This window comes from Nanorana parkeri, unplaced genomic scaffold (genome assembly GCF_000935625.1).
Source record: "Nanorana parkeri isolate BGI_ZX_2015 unplaced genomic scaffold, ASM93562v1 scaffold984, whole genome shotgun sequence".
In the NCBI taxonomy this organism is placed as follows: domain Eukaryota; kingdom Metazoa; phylum Chordata; class Amphibia; order Anura; family Dicroglossidae; genus Nanorana; species Nanorana parkeri.
Genome location: NW_017307252.1, coordinates 290,424 through 316,235, shown reverse-complemented (window position 1 = coordinate 316,235; position 25,812 = coordinate 290,424). Strand labels below are relative to the sequence as shown.

General features: G+C 43.5%; 1 protein-coding gene across 1 annotated transcript in view; it reads left to right on the top strand.

The window, feature by feature from the left end:
• Positions 1-25,812, top strand: part of LOC108795589 (multidrug resistance protein 1-like) — a 57,233-nt gene that overhangs the window by 8,263 nt on the left and 23,158 nt on the right. Inside the window, 11 exon segments of the mRNA XM_018566865.1 lie at positions 3,578-3,662; positions 5,850-6,044; positions 7,563-7,582; positions 9,558-9,729; positions 11,223-11,347; positions 13,178-13,349; positions 17,748-17,861; positions 19,008-19,118; positions 22,206-22,331; positions 23,392-23,595; positions 24,213-24,383. Of these exon segments, the coding sequence (XP_018422367.1) occupies positions 3,578-3,662; positions 5,850-6,044; positions 7,563-7,582; positions 9,558-9,729; positions 11,223-11,347; positions 13,178-13,349; positions 17,748-17,861; positions 19,008-19,118; positions 22,206-22,331; positions 23,392-23,595; positions 24,213-24,383 (1,495 nt within the window).

Genomic DNA, 25,812 nt, shown 5'->3' with positions numbered 1-25,812 from the left:
GTTGGGGGGCTTGTGATGTGACTTTGTTTCATGTTATACCCTAAATATGAATGTAACATGAAACATGGTCAGAAAGGTAAAGGTGGCCTTTAAGGGCACGTTCACACCAAGCATTACACTAACCTCACAGGGTCTGTGCATTTAGCACATGCTATTGCACAGGGCACTGCACCACACACTTGGTTAATTAACTTGAATGGCAGCCAAATGACCTTCCAGCGGGCATGCATTGCAGCACAGTGAAAAAAGTAATGCATGCACTACTTTTTTTTTAGTATTGCGGTACCAGAGGGTTGTGCATTGGGGCTCCACTCCCATGGATGGCAACACAATCCACCTAGCGTGCGGTGCACTGTGCTGTTGTATAGCGTGCGCTTAACACATGGATACTGTGAATTTAGCTGTGCAATTCTGTGGCGTGAATGAGCCCCAAAACAGTGTTTGAGTCATAACTGGAACATCTGTATATCTCCAAAGAGGACCTCTGCTATGGTAAATTGGCGGCTTTAACTTCTTTCTTTCTGCAGTCTGTAGATTAACATTCCCCCCGTTATTCTACCTTCCCGCATTCACAGCTAGCATCCCCTATAAAGCAGCACTCAGACTCGGAGAGGGAGGGGCAGGACTAGGAGCCATTCAGACTTGCTGCATGCAAATGTCTTGACAAGGAACATCATCAGTCTTCCGCTTCTCTTTCACGGTCCAGTCACACGCTGGACACCACTGTATTCTTTTACTGTAAGCGATATCATCTACCTGGCTGTGCTGTGTGAGGGGGCTGTATAAATCTCAGGACTAGGTGGACAGAAATAAAAAACCTGTGGCAGCTAAATTGCCTCCTGTATTTGTATCTGATCTGCGTATTTAGCCCGGAGTTCAGCTTTAAGCTCTTAGGTACACATTTAGCTCAGTTGGCAGACACAATCTTCCTGGTGAGCGGCGAGCTTTCATCTGTCGAATGTTTTTCTGCAGAGTCTAGCATGTGAATTTTATCAGAAATAAAACATTTATCCCGAACAGCAGGAAGGCCGGTTGTTGTGGTGGGCATGGGAAGGACTCATACAGCTTCTACAAAATTAGAGCTTAACTCCTTCACCTCGAGGGTGTCTTTGGGATTCTTAAGTTTCAGAGGATTGTCTGTATGCACCTTTTATGTTGAACAGAAAAAAGGAAAGGGAATCACATAGTTAGACACCCCGGTCTAATAACATAAGGAGCCGCACAACGGCCACGACACCCCCTCCCCCTTCCCCCCTAGGAAACGGGGAGTCTTGATTTGATAACTTTATGCAGCTTTTATGTACTTACTTGGGTTTCTTCCCATGGCCAATTTGTTTGGTGGTAGGAAGATCAGACTAGAGGCTCCTTCGGGGCAAGGAGCGATGTCAATGGGATGTTACTTTGTTGTAATAAGAATAAAGGTGGGTGCAGGAACCTCTGGTGCCAAAAAAAAAAAGTTATCGAACATAGAAAATAATTTATTTTATTTATAATTGCCAATTTCCCTTAAGGGAAGACTGTAGAAAAATGTGTGGGCTGCTATTGCTGTGTTCTCCTTTTAGGAATGCTAGTTGTGCGACTCTGACTTCAGCGCCCTCCATTCCCAGTGTATACCAAGTGCACTTGTCTTTCAAACAATGTTTTTATATGATCTAAAACGTGAACTTCCTTGTTTTTGTTTTTAATGTAGTTTATTTTTCAATTCTCTAATGCAGAGAGCTCTTAGTGGCTTGGTGTAATTATTCTCCCTCCCCTTTAAAGTGAGCCTTTTATTGATCTCAACATTGAACATAATTAACTCCCTTTAAAAAAGAACACAAATACTCATCTCTGCTCCCACTCACATTGCCAAATGACACTCCATTGAAGAGTACACACATCATGAAGTTTGCTGGGAAGCCAACACTTTTGGGAGCGTCAATCTCTGTCGGGAAAATCCCCCACCTTGCTCATTGCTCCCACCGGCCTCGACATCACTACTGAGTTCTGTCATGACAGTGTTAGGGTTCTGTTATGTATAAAGTGAAACCAGACCCACCAATCTATTGGTCTCCCAAAACAGTTACTTTCAAGGAATGCCAACTGTCAAGGTTGCCAGTGTGCTTATTTCAGCTCTCAACCCAACTTTCAAGGCCTTAAATGGCAGGTGTCATAGCTGATCACGTGGGCAGAACCAGGCCAATTGCAATCCAAATAGAGGCCAAGATGGCACCTTCCTTGGCTGTAAGGGATAAGAGGTTGTAGTTCTATTTTAAATTATCAGTTATGACTAAGTGTTGGATGCGGGGAAGAAGAGAGTTAGGATCCATTCACACGAGCTAACCGTCTTTGGTCGTTTATCGTCTTTTTTTCTTTCTTGAGCACTTGTACAGGGGGTTTTTGAGTGCATTTCAGGCTTGAATGTGTTTTTGCAGTCAATGGAATCCAGTTACTAGGCAAGAAATCACCAGTTAGGCATGTTTGTCATGCAGTTTTCTAGAGCTCCAATTGAAGTCTGTTTGGGCCAAAACATGGGACTCAAAAGAAGTTCATGTACAAGCAACAGAACGCTCAGATATGAACAGGGGCCATTGAAAACAATGGGATTCCTCCTGTTGAGCGTTGTAGTGCTTAGGCATTCCAGCTACAAAATGCTCAGGTGTGAATTAAGGTTTTATTTTAGTGGTTAGGCTTGGTTAGAGTCTTGTTTTTGGTGCTCAACATACACGCCAAGAGCGACTGAACTGAAAACTAACAAACTTTAAAATCTATTAGATGGAGATGGGGAGAAAAATAATCCTTAATATCTCTTAAAGGGAAAAATGTTCAAGGCTGACAACTAATACGCAAGGACTCTTATGTTTAGCTTCTCCTACATCTCCAGGATATGAGGCTGAACCTTATCAAGTGCATTGTATAAACAGTTGTCAAAACATTACCCAACATGGTGTTAGTGACTCATGGAACTATTCTACGTGCATAACACAATCTTATGTTCTTTGCATTGCAGGGACATTTATGGGATCACCTATGTTGTCAGTAATTTTTTTGTTTGAGGCAAAAGCGAGCTTAAAGTGTATGCATACCCCAACAATGAACTTCTCCTGTTTAACAAACCATTTTGGTTTTGATATGTTAAAAAAAACCCTGTTGATTTTGCCCAAAATCTAGTGAGCTTGTAACATAGTATGGCTCTGCTGCACTGAAATTCCAACCTGTGTTATCTACCCTGCCTACTGTAACCTGCAGAACACCTCCCATCATGTTTGAGTATTGGGGAGCATGTGACTCACTCCTCTTTCCCTGGTGTGACAACGCTGGCAAAAGGTGATTGGCCTTTTACATGGGGAAAGAGACCCCATTCCTGTGTAAGCTCCAAATTATGACTTAGAGCTTACACAAGTCTTCCTGGCTTTGTTTCTGGTGTCTGAATTAGGTGTTGGGAGAGCCAAAGGTAAATAAGTATGTGCTGTTGGTGCGGCCACCATCCAAGTGAATCTGTTGCTTTGCCCTGTTTGTATGTACAGTGTTCATTTACAAGTTGATATGAAAATATAATATGGTCATTTATTTAATATTTATTTATTCTCTCTTGCAGCAAGAAAAAGGGATTGTTCTCAAAATTCAAAAAAAAAGAAAAAGAGAAAGTTGAAAAGCCAAAAATGGTCAGCCCTTTCACCATGGTAAGTGATGGCACCTCAGATGGTTATCTGTCAATAAGTCATCCCAGTACAACTTATCTCGGCTGGGGACAGATATAATAATTAGTTTCCAAGGTACCAAATCCGAAGATATATAAAGTTTCAAAACATTTCAACATCCCGGACTTTAATGGTGCCACAAGGACAGGTGGGAACAGGGTGAGACATCTGTTGCTTGAGGTGACGTTTCGAAAGCTCTGGGGTACTGATGTTCCTTCAAGTAGAATAGAATTGATAGAAGGGGTTAAGGGCTGATATTGCTTCCACTGTCAGATAAAGCTAAACTCCTGTCCATATGGAAGACCACCATTTAATTCAATACCTGAATCTGTTTTGTTATCATCCTTTTGTAATGTTCTCCACAGTCCATGAGACAGAGAAGAACACTCTCTATTGTTCTGCACATTGTTGTCAGTCTAACCCTTATCAGGCTTTCAGGAGGGAAGAACAGATACACAACGTAATATCTACATTCTAACTTGTATGAGGACATCCTTTTTAAAGGAAAACTGTGCTATGCCCATGCATGTATGTTATGGAGATGACTAGAGGTGGAGGTTCTCTGTAGACCAGCAAAGGAAAACTCAGGCAGGGCTGACAACACTTCTGAAGATTTCAGTGCAGCAGAGGCACTGTGTTGTCGGCTCACTATAGAAAGTTAGTAGCTCCTTCATATCCTGGTAGATCATCAGGTATTTTTCTGCACTCGCAGCAAAACATGGGGAGATGTGCACGTATTGTATAGATGTACGGAGTATTTACTTTTGTTTCATTTTGCCAAGACATACCCTTTAAATTCTGTAGAAGCTAATGACATATTACTTCTAGGTGGACATCGCCTTTAAATACAGCTGTAACATTTGGCATGATGACAGTGTCTGCCTAGCTCATAAATATCAGACATTTGTACATCCAGGAAGCCTGTAGAGCGGCAGTCAGAATGTCTGATCTAATTAGTTTAATTGCACTAAATTTCCTTTTATCCCTAATGTTTGGAGCTTTTTAGATCTGTGATGGAAACACACATCTACAGGGTGCCATTTATTTTCATAATCTCTGGCCGGATTACGTTAAATCCTTGCTTTTGTAAAGCATTTGAAACAAGAATATCTGAAAAGTAGCCCCTTTAAATTGAATAAAGATATTATGCTTTTTTGCATGAAACCAGCAAGAGATATTGAGGTCGATTTGCTAATGGAGTTGTGGATCTTCCCTCAATACATTGTAGCTGTGCTCACTGTGAATATTCAATCATGTGCAAATGAAACAAGTAAACAGGAATTAGATTTTTACATGATTGGATAATTGAAGTAGGTCTTCACTGATAATGTGGGCTGGTATGAACCAAGTGCACCGGAGTTCGCCCAATCCTGTGCTAAACTATCAGTGACAAACCCGCCCTCCCGGTCCAATCAGTTGTTTTTGCGGACCATTCCCCTCCCCTTTGTTACATGTAGCTACAGGGTGGGAAATGCCCGGCCGCAACTGATTGGGCCCGGAGTAGGTATGCACTGATATTAGTAGCAGTGCCAATACCGAGTATGTGGGCGAGTACTCGTACAAATCCTCTGATGCCTAGCCCAATACCTGAGCTTCCAGTATCAGGAATCCGGGCAACGAGTCATTACGCGCTGCCTGGCTTTCTGATTGGCCGGAAAGCTGGCTCCATGCTCCCTCGCCACTTGTTGACGAGAGAGCATGGAGCCGGCTCTGGCCGGCGAGTCATTACCCGCCCCCCGGCTTTCTGATTGGCCAGAAAGCCAGCTTTCCGGCCAATCAGGAAGCCGTGCGCTGTGTAATGACTCGTTGCCTGGCTTTCTGATTGGCCAGCTTCGACCAATCTGGAAGCCGGGGAACAAGTCATTACACATCGCCCAGTTTCCTGATTGGCCAGTAAGCCGGCTCCATGCTTCCTCTGGGACGAGGGAGCATGCAGATGGCTTTCATGCTAATCGGAAAGCCGGGTGGTGAGTAATTTCACGCCACCTGGCTTCCTTGGATATTCTGATAACTGCATGGAATGTTTTGATAGAAACAGATAAAATAATTCCTAAAATTAATGTAACAGGTAAGAGAATTAACTTTATCATCTGCTGAGGAAGTATTTTTGAAAATGTACCTCCCTTTGCACGAGGGAAGAGAGATAACGGTGTGATGGTTCTTTTTCAGTTCCGATACGCCGGAGGGATGGAAAAGCTACTGATGCTGGTTGGAACGATAGCAGCCTTAGTGCATGGAGCTGCCTTACCACTCATGATGTTGGTGTTTGGGGAAATGACGAACAGCTTTGTGGATTTTGGAAAGAACGCGACACGTGAGTTTATCACCAGGGGCCACATACGATAAATCAAACCAGTGCAAAAGGTTTTCTTTAATTCCCCGTCCTTAGCAGCACATATTCAGCTTTCCTTCACTCCCACACTGCTTCATTCAGTTATCAAGAGAAAAAAAATACTCAGTACTTCCGGGTATGGAGGAGCATGTGACTCAGTCCATGTGACAGCACCTGTAATTGGCGATTGACTCATAGGGGCAGGGTGAGTGTCCTCAGCCTCCACAACCCCCAAAGCTGTGACTGCCACCTGCTACTCCTAGCCCAATCAGTTGCGGAGAGGCGCATTCCCCAGCCCACAGCTATATGACACTAATGGGTGGGAAATGCCCTTGCCGCAAATGCAACCTCTGATTGTGCTGGGTTGAAGGGTTGGAGGTCACAGTTTTGAGTGGACTTGGGCAAACTCAGGTAAAGCCCGGACTCATCTCTACCTCCAACTAGAAGATCTATTGTTTCCGGGAGCAGAATGTAGTGAGTATGTGCTGCAGGGACTAAAACGGATGTTTGAGTCTCTAAAAATTTTCAATAATTGCGTGGATCAAACAGCCAATGCATTTTGGAGGCAAACTCAACCCCCTTCCTTAGGGCTTGGAGACAATGAGAACAAAGGAATTTAGATCTTATTGCAGCTATGGGTAGTTCTCCCAAAATTTGTAGATTGCAGGCAGTGGTTGGACTCCACAGGCAACACATTTTGGGAGAACAACCCATAGCTGTGATTAGATCCACATTTTGAGTCTTTTGCTCTAAGTACATTCCTTCTTTCTCATCGTTTCCAAGCCCCGAGGAAGGTGGTTGTGTCTGCCCCTGAAACCTGTTTGATCAACACAATTATTAAACCTTTTTAGGGACTTTTGACATCTGGTATGGTGCTCTTCTGTTTTTTGTCCCTGAGTTCCTCCCAGTACCTCCTACTGGAGGCTGTGCATCTCCCTAACCATAAGCTAATGAGCTACCTACAAATCAAGTTGGATGTATCACAGGGCTGCACAAATCCAAGGAGCCAAGCAGCCAATGCGCCTTACAAATTGCAGCTGGTGTCTAACTTTTGACGTTTTCTCCAGTTGTTTTTAATGCAGCTGGCCCCTAAAAAAGTCCTCCTGGCTCCAGGATTGGACAAACTGGCTCCTGAATTCCATATTAATTTGTCCACCCTTGGTCTACCATGCAGGAAAGAAAGAGACTCCTCCCAGCGCCTCTGAAATATTCTCAAGATTCAAAGCTTTTTATTTCTGTCTGGGTTTCTGTTGCAGTTTTTCTCTTACTTCCTGTCTGGTGATACCGCTATCAATGTGACAGGAAGTGAGGGAATATCTCTCCCCAACAGCAGTCCTTCCCCTTCCCCACTATATCCGAAACTACAAAGAGAGGTTTTCTATGGACGTGTTAACGTATGTGTTAATATACAAATTTGAACCTAAATATTGTGTGCTCTCATGCTTACATAAAACGATGATAATATCATTAAGGGCTGGCCTGCTTCTTTCCATCATATACCTCTGTTCTGTGTCTTGACAGTGGGACAACTGTATAACATGTCAATCGAGCTGCAGGAAAAGATGGAAACGTAAGTACAGAGCGTCTTCACCGCCATTATTGTATCATCAGCTTATGGTTTTTTTTATAGCAATGTAAACTGTCTCTGCACTTCCTTTCTGAAAGGTGGAAATATAAAATGTTATAGTTGGTGTTTCCTGTAGCAGCCAATCAGATTACACCTTTCATTATATTCCACTGCACCATAAAAAAAAAATTAAGCATCTGCCTGTTCGGTCTGAAGAAAAAGAGTCGGCAGGCGTTCCAGGGAAGCCAGCTGATTCAGGAGCACACTACTTCCTTATGTGTAACAAGGGTGCACATTGCATATAAAATGGAGTAAAAATTACTAAAATTTCTGGAAGATCCAAAGCCAACGTTTAATTTGGTTATAGGTTCAGTAAAATTATGCAGAATACATATATAAATAAATAATTACATAACTAAATTATATAATGATTAAACAATATATAGATCATTAATGATAAGATATAAAAAGTATATAATTAAATGTATTTTTACATGCAGCTAGCATAAGTACCTGTTTTGATATTAGCATTAAATCTTTCTTTGTTCTGATAAAATATATTAAGACATAAAAAAACGTAAAAACAAAAACACCAACTGGCACAAAACCACGAAAGAATGTTCTGGTCCACAAGAAGGTGTAACAAAGTCCTACAGGGGTTAACAATCCGGCGACAGCCGGAAAGGTACAACATGTAAGACTGTTCCAGGAACAGCTTCCGAGCTTCCGAGACAGCGGGGAACGACTTCCTGCCATTCTTTATCCATCTCCAGAAACTAGAGAATTTCCTGTTAATATACAGAATTCATTCTGCAGAAAAAAAATTAATAAATAATATGCAGAATATATATATCTATCTATCTATCTATCTATCTATCTATCTATCTATCTCTATTTTAGATTAGAATGGTATACAGTTCCATCTGCAGCATGTCCGATTGACCATATAAACCATTGTTGGTGCACCAATGAATAGTTAATTTGAAGGGTTTGAAATGAAAATGGGACTAGTCCGGTAAAACAAAATCCTAAGTGTGACTTTTTTTGTAAAAAGATTTGCGATCTGTGCCAAATCAGCATTGGTAGAGAAAACGAGTCTGACAAATATTTGGTGCAATATAGGTCTGCAGTGAAGAGGATGCTGGTACAAGTCAGATACATAATCTACTATGTGACATATAAACTATATGAGCTGCAACATAGCAGTGTACTTAACATGCAATGTGCCAAAATCAGATGTCACATGCAATCATTCTCATTCCTCAACAACCGCCAATCATAGTTTTTCTGGCCCAATGTATTTATATGAAACAACTAGACTTATTATACGAATGATCTGCCTTTTGACATATTTGTTGAGCGTTGTCCATTCCCTTTAGTAGTTGGTCTCATAGGTTTCTTATACTGCAAGTAGCTGATAATACAAAGGTCACCTAATATTTGAGCTCCGAGTTAGTCATTAACAATAAAATATTTCCATGATCCGTTCATATCTGATCGTCCACTGTCCCTGTGTTCATAGATGAGCAGAACAAGTGCCATGGACATGGATGACAAAGGTTGGCTGAATTCCTGATGGAAGGATAGGCCTAGTTTTCTTGGGCTTCCAGGCGCCGGGCGGGTAGTTGTTTTCTACATTTAGCCCTGCTTTGGGCAAGCAGAGCTAAATGTACAGCGGGGAATCAGCTGCTTGTTTTGCACAAGTGGTCTTGGCGACATTGTATGCAGCCTGCATTGCACATTAAGGAATTAGGCCTTGGGGCAGTGGCGAGAGTAAATCCAGCCCTGACCAAGATTGGAGCATGTTGCACTTTTAATAAAGGAATGAAAAATGAATAGGAGCAATGCGAGACTGACATTTTATTAAACTGATCTCCGACATGTATATCTAATAATGACTGTAGTTACTCAGTTCTTTGCTAACATACCCGGTCCCTACCTCTTATCCCTTTCTGTTTTTTCCATGTGTGTATTTTAGTGATGTCCAAAAAATTAACGAAGGCATTGGTGATAAAATCGCTATGCTTATCCAGTCCTTAACCACCTTCGTGACCGGTTTTGTTATTGGGTTTGTGAAAGGCTGGAAGCTGACGCTGGTTATTCTGGCCATCAGTCCCATCATGGGGCTCTCAGCGGCTATATGGGCAAAGGTAAGAATCCATCTGTACTTTTGTACAGTTCTGGGAAGGGGGGCATCGTTCCAAGGCTGCAGATAACAATACACATGGTTTCCTGTTGTGTCATTCATCTTCTGTCTACCTACAGCTTTAGTTAATAACATTTCAGATCTGGTACGTATTTGTCTTTGAAAATAACATGATGGGAGGTGGGAGCTGACTCTTTGCCAATCTAGGCCAAGGGACTGGTTCTCTTGAAAGAACAGCCCTCATCCCACATTTGCTATGCTGCCCCATTGCTCTTTCTGAGCCTGGTACTTCCGGGTATATAGTAGCATGTGACCTTCTCCCAGGTTTCACTGCTCAGGGCAGAATAGCCAATTACTGTGCGCAGACTTTGTCATGTTATGCAGGGTACATTAATAACACTAGGGATGCACCGATACTAGTATCTGTATCTGTGCCGATACCAAGTATTTGGGCCCAAATTCTCCCAATTCACCAGGGAGCATGGGGAGCATGGGGCCAATCAGGGGGGAGGGTAATGACTCGTCCCTCTGCCTCCTGATTAGCCAGGAAGCCGGCTTCATGCTCCCTCATCACCTGGTGACAAGGGAGCATGGAGACGGCTTCCCGGCTAATCAGGAAGCTGGGCGGTGAGTCATTACACGCTGCCCAGCTTCCTTAACGGGACTTCCGGTATCGGTATTCGGCGTCGGCAAGTACCAACAAAAAAATATTGGTACTCGATACGGAAAAAACGGTATCGGTGCATCCCTAATTAACGCTGTGTAGGCTCCAACACTGTCTGGCAAGGAGCTTACTCCAGATTTGGGCCCTCGACTCTAATGGAGGAACAGCGGCAGGAGATTGCGAAAAGTTGAGTATCAGCAGTTAGGGTTGTTCTTCCAAGAGAACCAATGACATAACTTCAAATAGGCAAGGTGACCGGGTCTAGGTCAAAAGAGATGAACATAACGACCATCATTGCTGAGCTCGCCTTAGAAGTTGTTAGTTGCACAGCTGTCATGATGATTCATTGTCTACAAATCACAGTCCAGGAACAATTGTTCTGATAAGAGCCTCTGCCTTCACAGTGGCCTGATCGCAGGGATGTCCCTAGGTGTGGTGTCACCCGGGGCGAACACCGGGTGACACCCCTCTGGGACGTCATCATGTTTGCGCGTAATGTCACCGCGCATGCGCGTGATGTCATCACACACATGCGCTTACCTGCTGCAGACATCTAGACATGATTACGCCGGCAAAGAGAGGAAGGGATGGTCACCCATCAAGATAAGGTATTCCGCCGGATCCCCTACTCTCTCGTGCAACTGTCGAGCTCTCGGCCCATGACCAAATGCCTGACTTTTCAGAGGGGGTGACACCAAAATGATTGTCCAATGGTGCCACACCCCCCTTGTGACACCACTGCTTGATCTGCATACTACGGGGATGGTAACTAGTCCTTGTTTTTTTTTTTTTTGCCATGACCAGTTTACTTAAGTGTCTTTGTATCTTCACAGATTCTGTCAGCATTCACTAACAAGGAGCTGACGGCGTACGCCAAAGCCGGATCGGTGGCGGAGGAGGTACTGGCGGCGATCCGGACTGTCATGGCTTTTGGTGGACAGGGAAAAGAAATTGAAAGGTTAGTCCCTGTTGTCTGGTGATGTACTTTATGATACAAAGATCAAATGCATATACTGTATATTGGCAACCAGTGGCATACCTACAGATGCATGGACCCCTCGCCCCCACCCCAAGGACTACCCCAATACAAAGCATTAGTAAGACCTCATGTTGCAGAATTGAAGAGAATTCAGAGAAGAGCAATGTAACTATTAAAGAGCATGGAGAAATGGAAAGATTAAGTGAACTGAATTTATTTTTCCTTGAGAAGAGACAATTAAGGGGGGATGGGATTACTTTGTCTAAATACATAGATGGTCCAAATAGTGAACCTGATGCAAAGTTGTTCACTTGGTTCGTAGTTCTCTTTTTAAAGGACAGAAGGACGAAAAAATTAGACATGTGCATTCGGATTCGGACGAACCTGCAAATCAACAAAATTCAGTTGATTCGACTGTTCGTCCGAATACGAAATAATGAGTTTCTTATATGCCCGAATTTACTAAAACGATATTCAGGCATACATTCATTTGTTTGCAGAACGAGCGGCAGCCAAATTGGCCACTGGCACGTTCTGCGCAGGCGTGCTGCCATCTTTGAGTATATCTTGGTATACACCAAGATGGCAGCATCCGAACATACGGGCTCCGCCATCTTGGTGTATACCAAGATTCACTCAAAGATGGCAGTGCGCAAGCGCAGAACTCGTGGGATGCCGACATGCATTGTCGATTCCGAAACAGCAGAAAAATTAGTTTTCTTTGATGAAACGAATGGAGACATGGCCACCGCTTGTTCTGCATTTTCAGCGTGACGCCACACGCTGAACAAGCGCTGGCGTGGTCTGCTCAGACGCACCACCATCTTTGAGTATATCTTAGTGTACGCCAAGATGGTGGTGCCCAAACATATGAGCGCTGCTATCTTGGTGTATACCAAGATACACTCAAAGATGGCAGGGCACGCCAGCGGCCGACATGCATTGTCAGTGTGCGGTTTCAGATTCTGAGGCTCATTGCCTCCGAATCTGAAGCAGCAGAAAAATTTGTTTTCTTTGATGAAACAAATGGAAGTGTTTTTCGTTTTCATTTGTTTCGTCAGAAAATATTTTTTTTTGCATTGCACATGTCTAGAAAAAATATGTAACTTCCACCTTCTGAAAGTCTTCTTTACAGTAAGAGCTGTGAAAACATGGAATAGACTTCCACAGGAGCTAGTTCCAGCCAACTCTGTAAGCTGGATGTGTTTCTCTGTAAGCTGGATGTGTTTTCTTAATGCACAGAATATAACTGGCTATTAACAGGTCATAACACAAAAACCATTGCGCATGTTTGCAAAAATGACCGGCCCTTAAATGACTTGTAAAGTCCCAGCATCTCCTCTCCTGTTATAACATCAGCATTGTAATAGGAATAGAGTTGTTTTTGATAATACAATCAAAGCTTACTTGAAAAAATTCCTTTTGTGTAGTGAGCACTGCCTTCCGTCTGCCCATCACTCCCAACACCTTCCTGGATTCCCAGTGAGCTTTGCATCTCTTTGCCTGCTGCCTGGTGTAATGATGCAATCTCCATTTCTAAAGACTTCATATCCCATCATGCATTGCTTCCAGCAAGCAATCATTATGTTACATTGTTCAGACGTTGAAGGAAGTGCATATTCGCAGGCCTGAGTGAAATTCTGTCAGTGCATTGAGGAAGTACATGCTATGGGTATTCAGTAAGTTTACAACCTTCTAGATGGATATGGTTATTAGGAGTGGGATAGGGGTGTGGGAGTGTGTTCAGCCACAGGTACATGTGATCTAGTGTGGAGGTCTGGCCTAATGTGATTTCGACGTCTCTTCCAGGTATAAAAAGAATTTAGAAGACGCCAAAAGGATAGGAATCAAGAAAGCGATTACAGCCAATGTGTCTATCGGTTTTGCTTTCCTAATGATATACGCGTCTTATGCTTTGGCATTCTGGTATGGCACCACCCTGATCATAAGTGAAGAGTACTCCATTGGGAGCGTGCTCACGGTAAGTAATGATTTTATTCTGTGGTGCCAAGAGAACCAGTCATTGGCTGCCTTGTCAGCTACTTGACCCCACACATTGGACACTCAGAAGCTGGGAGTCGGTGTGTGCGGTCAGGCGATGGATAAGGCAATGACTGTCAGACTTCAGCAGACCTCTGACCCGCCCCCTAACAGACGCTGAGGTGTCAGCCTCAGACAAAATAAATAGAACTAAATAAAGAGGTGGGTGGAGTATACAGTAAATCTTTCACAAGACTGCACAGTCTTTTAAGTGTATCTAAACCCAAAACCAAAGATTTTATATATTGGGAACTAATCTGCTCCCGATTGACTGGCTGCTCAGTGAGCCACCTCCGTTATGTGTGTTTAAATATGAGCTCATAGTAAGCCGTGGATCACAACCTCAGCAAGAGGTAGCTGTCAGTCAAAGTTCCTGAAAGGAGGAAAAGTTAAATAGCAAACATGTCAGTTAAAGGAGAAGTATTGGCAGAGTAGAATATACTCCTCCCAATACTTAGATCTGGCGTGGGCCACTGCAGCTGTCACATGCTGGCTCCTTATACCGAGAGCTGGGCGATCATGTGACTGCTGATCACTCAGCTCATGGCTCCTCCCTGCAGAGACTGTCAATCACTGCGCCCCTCAGAGATTCCCCCCTCCCCTCTCTGTTCCTCCAGCACTCATTGGAGGGGCAGACACTGAAGGGGGCGGGCACAGCTGGCTCTAGCTCTAGTGGGGCAGATCCAGCTGTCAATCAGTATTAAAACATTTACAATATTTGGACTGAGAAAGAACATATAATGGGTTTGTCTTTGAGATGTTGATGGTTCTTTTTTAACATAGTTACCCCAACCTCGAGTCTTCCCTAAATTCAAACAAAGTGATCATAACCTTCTTTAGTAATTGTATGATTGTGCATATACTGAGCTGTACATACACTGAGCTGTACATACACTGAGCTGTACATACCCTGAGCTGTACATACACTGAGCTGTACATACCCTGAGCTGTACATACACTGAGCTGTACATACCCTGAGCTGTACATACACTGAGCTGTACATACCCTGAGCTGTACATACACTGAGCTGTACATACCCTGAGCTGTACATACACTGAGCTGTACATACCCTGAGCTGTACATACACTGAGCTGTACATACCCTGAGCTGTACATACACTGAGCTGTACATACCCTGAGCTGTACATACACTGAGCTGTACATACCCTGAGCTGTACATACACTGAGCTGTACATACCCTGAGCTGTACATACACTGAGCTGTACATACCCTGAGCTGTACATACACTGAGCTGTACATACCCTGAGCTGTACATACACTGAGCTGTACATACCCTGAGCTGTACATACACTGAGCTGTACATACCCTGAGCTGTACATACACTGAGCTGTACATACCCTGAGCTGTACATACACTGAGCTGTACATACCCTGAGCTGTACATACACTGAGCTGTACATACCCTGAGCTGTACATACACTGAGCTGTACATACCCTGAGCTGTACATACACTGAGCTGTACATACCCTGAGCTGTACATACACTGAGCTGTACATACCCTGAGCTGTACATACACTGAGCTGTACATACCCTGAGCTGTACATACACTGAGCTGTACATACCCTGAGCTGTACATACACTGAGCTGTACATACCCTGAGCTGTACATACACTGAGCTGTACATACCCTGAGCTGTACATACACTGAGCTGTACATACCCTGAGCTGTACATACACTGAGCTGTACATACCCTGAGCTGTACATACACTGAGCTGTACATACCCTGAGCTGTACATACACTGAGCTGTACATACCCTGAGCTGTACATACACTGAGCTGTACATACCCTGAGCTGTACATACACTGAGCTGTACATACCCTGAGCTGTACATACACTGAGCTGTACATACCCTGAGCTGTACATACACTGAGCTGTACATACCCTGAGCTGTACATACACTGAGCTGTACATACCCTGAGCTGTACATACACTGAGCTGTACATACCCTGAGCTGTACATACACTGAGCTGTACATACCCTGAGCTGTACATACACTGAGCTGTACATACCCTGAGCTGTACATACACTGAGCTGTACATACCCTGAGCTGTACATACACTGAGCTGTACATACCCTGAGCTGTACATACACTGAGCTGTACATACCCTGAGCTGTACATACACTGAGCTGTACATACCCTGAGCTGTACATACACTGAGCTGTACATACCCTGAGCTGTACATACACTGAGCTGTACATACCCTGAGCTGTACATACACTGAGCTGTACATACCCTGAGCTGTACATACACTGAGCTGTACATACCCTGAGCTGTACATACACTGAGCTGTACATACCCTGAGCTGTACATACACTGAGCTGTACATACCCTGAGCTGTACATACACTGAGCTGTACATACCCTGAGCTGTACATACACTGAGCTGTACATACCCTGAGCTGTACATACACTGAGCTGTACATACCCTGAGCTGTACATACACTGAGCTGTACATACCCTGAGCTGTACATACACTGAGCTGTACATACCCTGAGCTGTACATACACTGAGCTGTACATACCCTGAGCTGTACATACACTGAGCTGTACATACCCTGAGCTGTACATACACTGAGCTGTACATACCCTGAGCTGTACATACACTGAGCTGTACATACCCTGAGCTGTACATACACTGAGCTGTACATACCCTGAGCTGTACATACACTGAGCTGTACATACCCTGAGCTGTACATACACTGAGCTGTACATACCCTGAGCTGTACATACACTGAGCTGTACATACCCTGAGCTGTACATACACTGAGCTGTACATACCCTGAGCTGTACATACACTGAGCTGTACATACCCTGAGCTGTACATACACTGAGCTGTACATACCCTGAGCTGTACATACACTGAGCTGTACATACCCTGAGCTGTACATACACTGAGCTGTACATACCCTGAGCTGTACATACACTGAGCTGTACATACCCTGAGCTGTACATACACTGAGCTGTACATACCCTGAGCTGTACATACACTGAGCTGTACATACCCTGAGCTGTACATACACTGAGCTGTACATACCCTGAGCTGTACATACACTGAGCTGTACATACCCTGAGCTGTACATACACTGAGCTGTACATACCCTGAGCTGTACATACACTGAGCTGTACATACCCTGAGCTGTACATACACTGAGCTGTACATACCCTGAGCTGTACATACACTGAGCTGTACATACCCTGAGCTGTACATACACTGAGCTGTACATACCCTGAGCTGTACATACACTGAGCTGTACATACCCTGAGCTGTACATACACTGAGCTGTACATACCCTGAGCTGTACATACACTGAGCTGTACATACCCTGAGCTGTACATACACTGAGCTGTACATACCCTGAGCTGTACATACACTGAGCTGTACATACCCTGAGCTGTACATACACTGAGCTGTACATACCCTGAGCTGTACATACACTGAGCTGTACATACCCTGAGCTGTACATACACTGAGCTGTACATACCCTGAGCTGTACATACACTGAGCTGTACATACCCTGAGCTGTACATACAATGAGCTGTTTATACACTGAGCTGTACATACAATGAGCTGTTTATACACTGAGCTGTACATACACTGAGCTATACATACAATGAGCTGTACATTCACTGAGCTGTTTATAACCTGAGCTGTTTATACACTGAGCTGTACATATAATGAGCTGTACATTCACTGAGCTGTTTATAACCTGAGCTGTTTATATACTGATCTGTTGAACAGGGCACTGTTCAGCATCTATTAGGCTTTTTTGACTCATGTTTATCAGCAGGACATGTGATGTTTCTATAGAATGCATTCTGTTCCATGTGCCACCAGCATTTTGTTAAAGTGTATTTAACCTTAAGAGCCAAAATGTAATATATTGCAGCTTACCACTCCTTGATGTGGCGGCTGCCTTAGTTTTCTTTTTTAGGCTATATATGCTTTATTTTCACCTGGTGATACGGCCAGTAACACACTTCCTGTCGTAGAGTGACAATGCTCACTAACTGTATCTTTGGGGGAACAGCGCCCTCACCCTAAAACAGGAAGTGTGTTTGGACTACAGAACACCACCTTGTCATCTCTATAACATAGAGGAAAGTTGTTCTGCAGTCCACAGAGAAGGCAAGGAACAATGCTGATCAGGCAGACAGCACAGGAATTTATCAGCTCACAGGATTTCTGGCAGGATCAACAGGGGTATTTTTGCACTTATTAAGCAGATATAACAAAACTCTCTCAATGGAAGCAAATAAGGAAAGTTCATTATTAGAGTTCACACACAGTTTAAGCTATGTTGTTATTTTCATCTTTCTTAGGTATTCTTTGCGGTCATCATTGGAGCTTTCAGTATCGGTCAGGCTTCCCCCAATATTGAAGCCTTTTCCAGCGCTAGGGGAGCGGCATACGCAGTTTTCAATATTATCGATAATGTAAGTATTTATTTCAGGGCCTGTGCCGAAGGACTTCTCTTCACATCAGAACTGCTCCCTGCCCCCCCCTCCCCCATACAACTCTATGGGAATACAAAAGCAGCTTGAAGCTGGTTGATGCAGCTTAGGAGGTCAACTGCACCTGCCAATCAACTGTCAGTGATTTAAAAAAACTGCCTCAAACTGATGTCAAATGCAAGTTGCATTGCCCATCAAAAAAACCCCAACGCTGGAATTGATGTGCCACGTGTTGCGGTGCAGGCGATCGCACTGCGGCCGGGGGGCGTGGCTGTGGTGCCATTGACTTCAATGCACTGCCACGCCCCCTCCAGCCCCAGAACGCAGTGAGCGTGTTGTAAATGGGCCGGAACACACTGGAGCTGGTTTGAACTAGCCCTTAGTAATAGCATGTAATGCCAGGCCGCAACAGACAAGGCTGGCAGATTACTATCATCCTTAATAAAGTGTATTGACTCCAGAGACAAATCCATAATTCTTCCACTATACAAACACTGGTCCGGCCTCATCTGGAGAATGCGGTTCAGTCTGGGTCACAGATCCACAGGAAGGATGTCCTTGAAGAGAGAGTCCAGAGAAGGGCAATGAAAATAATAAGGGGACTGGAGGAACTAAGATAGGAGGAAAGATTGCAGAAATGAAACTTGTTCACTCTGGATAGAGGTGATGAAGCAGAGATATGATTGTAATGTACAGATTGTTGAATGGTGATGGTAGAATCAGTAATAAAATATGTACTGTAAGGCCACCGACTGAGATTGGAGGAAAAGAGATTTCATCTCAAGCTGCGTAGAGGATTCTTTATTGTTAGTGCGGTAACATTGAGGAGCTCCCATCCCGAGATAGTGGTAACTGCTGAGAGTATACAAGAAACTGATGAGACTCATGCAAGAAACTTCTAGACGTCTTCCTCAGTGAAGACAATATACAGGGGTGTTGGAATTTTTAGCAACTCATACACACATACAGGTTGAACTGGATAGACCTGTGTCTTTATTTAACCTTAACAACTATGTAACTAACTGCTATAAAGACACTTTCTATTAAAAAAAAAAACAAAAAAAAAGTCTCACTTTGATTTTGCCTTTTTGCTATGACAGCTGAATTAATTTTTCTTTTTTTTTGCAGAAACCCAAAATAGACAGCTTCTCTCCAGCAGGATTTAAACCAGACAGCATTAAAGGAGACATCCAATTCTCAGGTGTAAAGTTTACCTATCCATCAAGGCCGGATATCCAGGTGGGTGAATGAGCTCTGCCATAGCTAAAGAACAGTCATGTTGGCAGCACAGTGGTTAGCTCTTCAGCCTTCTGGTACTGGGATCCCTGGTTCATATCCCAGTCAGGAATTTTTCTGCAAGGTGCAATGTTCTCCCTGTCCTTGTGTGGGTTTTCTCCTGCACCCCAAAAGACATATTGGAAGGTTAATTGGCCCTGCTAGCGTGTGAATAGGGAACTTAGATTGTAAGCTACTTGAGGGCAGAGACTGATTTCCAGTTTGTAAAACACTGTGTAATTTGTCAGTGTTATATAAATACCAATAATAAATAAATAAGTCAATGTTGAATTGATAGGCTTTGTATCAGTTTAGTCCACAGAACGGATAGGGCAAGAGCTAAATTCGAAGCCCAGTGCACAATGCAGACAGTGATTGGCGCGCGGATGTTACCCCATTGAAATCAATGGGGTTGCGCGGCAGAAAAAGGTACATGTACCTTTGTTTTGCAATACACGACGCACGTCTGTTTCATCGCGTTCGGATGCACGGGCGGAATCCGCCCGGAGCGACTGGGGTGCCATTAGAAAATAATGGCACCCATAGCAGGACCATCTGTGCTGGGCGACTCCGTGTCCTCTAGATAGGCAGATAGGCAGAGCCAGCTGTCACTCACGCAGCTGGGCGGATCCAGACATAATTGTCGGGATCCGTTTCAGCTGTGGCGTCTCAGTATACCGCAGGCTGTAGCTCGCAGTATACTGAGCTTAGGGTGACGGGAGGACGCTAGTTTGTGTCCTCCCGTTACCCTAAGGAGAACTATGGGGAAACGCCCTAACCAATAGTTCTACTTTAAACAATAATGTTCCTTTAAATTATGCCCAACCCAATCCCAAGGTCACCTTTGGTGGACAGCTTGGCCCGCCTGAAAATGTAGAGAAAAAATATATAAAGTCATGTGAAATAAAAAAAAGAAAGAATTCCTATACTAAATACTTTCATCACATGTATTAGCCGCATACAGTAATAAGAATACAATATTGTGATCAATAGTGGCCCGTTAAATCATGCCCATCTTCCAGACAAAGAATTCTGTGTTTTTACTTCATGGTATTTTTGATTATTCACACGACTGTTCGTGATCTCTTAGTTGTAAAGTTTGTTTTTTCTATTTATAGTCATTTTGAACACCATTAGTGATCAGTAGTATGCGTGCATTATCTGTTTCCTCATCTTTGGGACTAGTGTTCAAGTCATAGAATATTGTTTATTGTGTAACTACCTACGTTCCAAAGGTCACAACAGTCACTGTTTGTTACACTGTGCAAACACTGTAAAGATAACATTATTTCATCCAAACTTCTAGGTACCTTTTATAAATACATGAGAAGGTATAATCACAACAGTCACAAAGACAAAAATTGGATGGTAAACTCTTTTTCAGGGTTATATCTATACATGTATCTACAGTAAACCCAAGAACAAACAATGTAAAATATTGCAGCTTACAGTTCTTAGATGTTGTGACTGCATTTGTTTTCTTCTACAGGGACGGTACACACCTAGGTGACTCCTGACTGTGCAGCAATCATGCATGATTCCGCGCAGATTGCCGCAAGGTCGTGGAGTTGCCCAGCACAGATGGTCGCGCTGTCGGTGCCATTATTTTCTTAAACAGCCGCGAGTCGTGTATCGCAAAAAATAGGCACATGTACCTTTTTTCCTGCGATTGCCGTGCGGATGTCACCCCGGGCCGCGCGGCAATCACTGTCTGCATTGTGCAGGGCCGCGCGATCTAGGGACACACGATCCCGGATCGCTCCGGTCTGCACAGAGCCTCCGGATTTTTGTTTTCTTCATTTTCTATTTACTATACAGTACGGCAGTGTTCAAAGCATGGGAAAACCTACATTTTATGGATGGATGTACTCAATATGTTTTTGGTTTGTTTTTTAAATTTGCCCTTAAATGCACTTTAAATCAGAGGTGGGCAAACTCCAGCCCTCCAGCTGTTGTGGAACTACAAGTCTCATGAGGCATTGCAAGACTTACAGTTACAGGCTTGACTCCCAGATACAGAGGCATGTTGTGATTTGAAGTTAAAGCACAGCTGTGTTTGATTGACCTTTCCTGCTGCTGGAGGAGGTCCACTTTATGTTTATGTGTTTATGTTGTTTTTTTGTCCCTCTTTTCTTCCACTTTATCGTTGATATAACTATCTATTCTTTCCTTAGTCCTAACTCTTTGGTGTTTTCAATGTCCATCCTTTTAACATTTCATGTCATGAATTACACAATCTTATCCTCATCCTCATATGACGTCCTGGTATCTTGGGTTCTAATATGGCACCCAAAGCTTGTGTTTTGTAGTAACTACCACCTGATTCCCCCAAGGCCACAGAATTAAGGCACAATGTGACATGGAGTTTGCTCAAACCATACAAGTTGCACTTTAAACTGCTATGGCAAAAAAACAAACAAAAAAAAGACATTTCCTTTAATGTCTGCTAAAGAGGCCCAGAAAATAACTAGTAATGCATCCTCCCCCTCCTCCTCCCATCGCTTCTCTTGCTCTTTCTTATATGTTCCCCATGCACCTCCCAATCTCTCTTTTATATCTACGTTACTGTTCATACTCTCTGTTCTCTATTTGCTCAATACCTCTTTATTTCTTTTTGAAGCCAAATGTTTTTTATGATTAAAAAACCAGAGGACGACATACTAGTATATAATATTCTCATATTGGCTGCCAGTTTATGTTCTCATCTCATATCATACAGTTCAAGATGTTGTTTAACAGATTTCAATTTACTTGTCATTCTACGAGTTCTACCAATAACTGGCTTACACTATTAATGTGACTGTATGTGTCTATCCTAAATAAAGAATGTATTTAAAAAAAAGCACAGCTGGAGGGCCGGAGTTGCCCACCCCTGCTTTAAATGCTCAGCTGCCCAATGAAAAAAAATCCCTCCAATAGCTCCTATCAGATTGTAATATTTCTGCAACCGATTGAAGTTTGTGTGATCTGCAGGAAATGTGACCCCTAAAAAATGTCCAGCATTCCACTTTAAATACAGACTAATTTAATTTGTCATTTTTGTTGTTAAAGGTCCTTAAAGGGTTGAACCTCACAGTCCCAAATGGTAAAACAGTGGCCCTTGTTGGCAGTAGTGGTTGCGGAAAGAGCACGACAGTCCAGCTTATACAGAGGTTTTATGATCCAGAGGAAGGCGTGGTAAGGACACAATTTACTTTTCTTCAGATGCATACAATATGTACAAATGATTGTAAGTCACTCTCAGTCTTAGTGTTACTAAAAATCACATGCAGTGAACCAAAATGTGTAATAGAGGCAATTGCACAAGTGGTTATTTCTGAGGATCTATAAGCCCCCTGTCACTATTTAAATGGAAAGTGAATGTTCAGACTAGGAAGGGTTAGGGCAGAGGCAGGAACAGAGGGGCTTGATTGTAGATGGAGTGTGATGAAGGGAAAAGAGGTAATGGAAGGATGGCTTAGTTTTGTCAATGTTTCCCCAACTGATCCTTTATATATCAGAAAATCTATGACAAGCTCAGCCTTAAAGACAGTCTATTGGGGTTGCCTGCTTCTTGCAGTTTGTGATCTGTAATGATTACACGAGTGAAGTGCAGCACAGAAATCATTCTTTATGACTCCTGACATTGGACATGGAATCAATCAGTTATGGAATCAGATGTCTCCTTGCTCTCAACACGTATCTGCGGTGACAGTGCAGATACACCTAATGTAATCTAAACAATGTTTATGTTGACCAGGGACTGTGATGGCAGCGCCCAACTGCAACACCTTTGTACAGCATCTACAAGCTGTAATACTGTGATTTAAAATAAACGGTTCATAACCACAAAACAACAGCCATACAGTGCAGGCATCCACCGATTCCTGTGCAGGCCTTTGGATGACACCTACCTGGGGTGCCTGAATCTCAGGTCACTGTAACATGCCTATTTATCCATAGTGGCCTATATACAACATATTCCCATTGGCCCATCCTGTGAAGGGTGGCCTTACCTGGCCAATAGGAACATGCAAGCAGAGGGCCAGCTCACACCACTTGCAGAATAATTCGAAACTAGTTGCAGGGATGCCAGAAAGTGGGAGCTGGTACCTGCTGAATAAGGTACTTGCTACCCAATAATTCAATAAATACAATTCCATCAAATTCTTCTTGTTCTCCTATTTCTATTACCCAAAGCCCACATCACCTTTTTTTTTTTTACATGACCTTCTGGACTTGTGCTTTATCGCCGTAGATCACCATAGACGGACAAGACATTCGGAACTTAAACCTGAGATACTTGAGGGAGATTATTGGTGTGGTCAGCCAGGAGCCAATCCTGTTCGATACCAACATTGCCGAGAATATCCGCTACGGCCGTGAAAATGTCACAATGGAGGAGATCGAAAGAGCCACCAAAGAGGCCAACGCATACAACTTCATCATGAAGCTGCCAGATGTAACTTCTATTTTCTGTTATTGGAAAAAGAATATTTCACAATATTCATATTTTGCATTGTTTTTTCCCCAGAAAAGCCTCTTCAATGAACTGTCTGATATTGCTTTCAGTATGCTAGTGTGCATTGTACATATAACTAGCAGTCGTAGTCGTTTCGGTCTTGATTTCATCTTGCGTGATCCAAAGCACTGCAGCACTCAGAGCCAATCAGCACTCTACTTTGCACTGTGCTGTCAGTCTAACATTGTAATTATGCTTACAGGAAGTGTGCACACAGGGATGAATCCCTGTAGAATGCTGCTGCTCCTTTATTGTCCAATATCAGGTTGGGGGGAATCTCTGTACTACTTAAGGCCTGTAGGAGTGGGGTCCAGGAGGAAGGAGGGGCAGCACTCAGGGCTCTGCTTTGCCCAGTGTTGTCAGTCTAACAGTGTAACTATGCCTACAAGAGGTGAGAGTACAGGTACCCCAGCAGTGAATGTTTGGTACATAACAGATTTCTTGCTTTATAGATATGCCCCCAAATGTGTAATTTTTACATTTACATAAAGTTACAACGTAAACACTTTGTCAGTGGAAGCCTTAATACTGACATGTGTGAATGTGTGAATTTCCAGAGATTTGAAACTCTGGTAGGGGAGAGAGGAACACAGCTGAGCGGAGGTCAGAAGCAGAGAATCGCCATCGCACGGGCGCTGGTCCGCAACCCCAAAATCCTCCTTCTGGATGAAGCCACTTCTGCTCTGGACACAGAGAGTGAAGCCATGGTGCAGGCGGCTCTGGATAAGGTATTTAGTTTTATCCTGGTGGGGGTTTAATCAGACGTTTCCTTCTGGACTTCTCACATGCTCTTCTATGCCCAATGCCCTCACCCTCCAACGCTCGAAAGCTTCAATTGCACCCTTACAACCCACCATTTTATTTAAGAATGTTACTTGACCTATGATGTTTTTGTTCACTGATCCAGCACTGCTTACTCCTCCACAATCTGTCACTGTCACCTTATACACCACTTACTCATTCTGACATCTTGGGGTTGATTTACTAACCTTTTAAACACACCACGAACGTGTATACACCTCTGTAGTGTGTTCCCTCCCAGCATGATCTATGGGAGGAATCGAAACACCTTTGTAGTGTGTACACACCCAGCAGGTGTGTTGTGCAAAGCCCTGCAATGAATTGCAAGGTAATGAGGTGTAAATTAGCTCTATGTTATGTTGCTTGCGTTGATGAATGCAGGAATGTAAATGCATGAGCTAACCATTTTTGTCTAAACTGTGAAGCAGCATTATATATGCATCATGTGCATGATTTTTCCATATATGGCATTAGTGGAAATATGCTTTTAGAGACTTTTTGGTTGATAAATACGTTTTGCTGTGTGAAAATCACACACACCTGGTGTGTGTGTGTGTTTAGGTTAGTAAATCACCCCCCTTGTTTCCAACTTGTTTCCAACCCATGTCCCTCTAGATCTGTATTTATTAATGTGACTCGCTGGGTAAAACATGCGATTAAAAAAAAAACACTGAAAGGTCGGGTTTTTATGACAGAAGAAACTTTTGATGTCTGTTCTATCATAATTGCTTCTCCCTGCCTGCCTGCCTGCCAGTGTTTGTGCGTGCTGAGCGGCGCATGTGGCTGAGCACATGCACTGAGCTGCACATATGTAGCTCAGTGTACAGTCTCAGCCAAGTTCTGTGCAAGCATGAAGTAACTCCTGTGTGCATGCAGGGCTTAGTTCACAATCTTGGCAAAGTCCTGTGCCCAGACAAAGTAACTTCCTTGTGCAAGTCCGGCTCAGTGTACAATCTCAGCCAAGTCCTGTGCCAAGATGAAGTTACTGCCATGTGCAAGCCCGGCTCAGTGTACAATCTCAGCCAAGTCCTGTGCCAAGATGAAGTTACTGCCATGTGCAAGCCCGGCTCAGTGTACAATCTCAGCCAAGTCCTGTGCCAAGATGAAGTTACTGCCATGTGCAAGCCCGGCTCAGTGTACAATCTCAGCCAAGTCCTGTGCCAAGATGAAGTTACTGCCATGTGCAAGCCCGACTCAGTGTACAATCTCAGCCAAGTCCTGTGCCAAGATGAAGTTACTGCCATGTGCATGCGCAGCTGTTACTTTAGCCCGGCCCAGCCAATCAAGATGCTGAACCCAAAAGAAGACCAGGAGAAGATGGAAGCACCGGCAACGGAGGAGAGGGCTGACATCGGA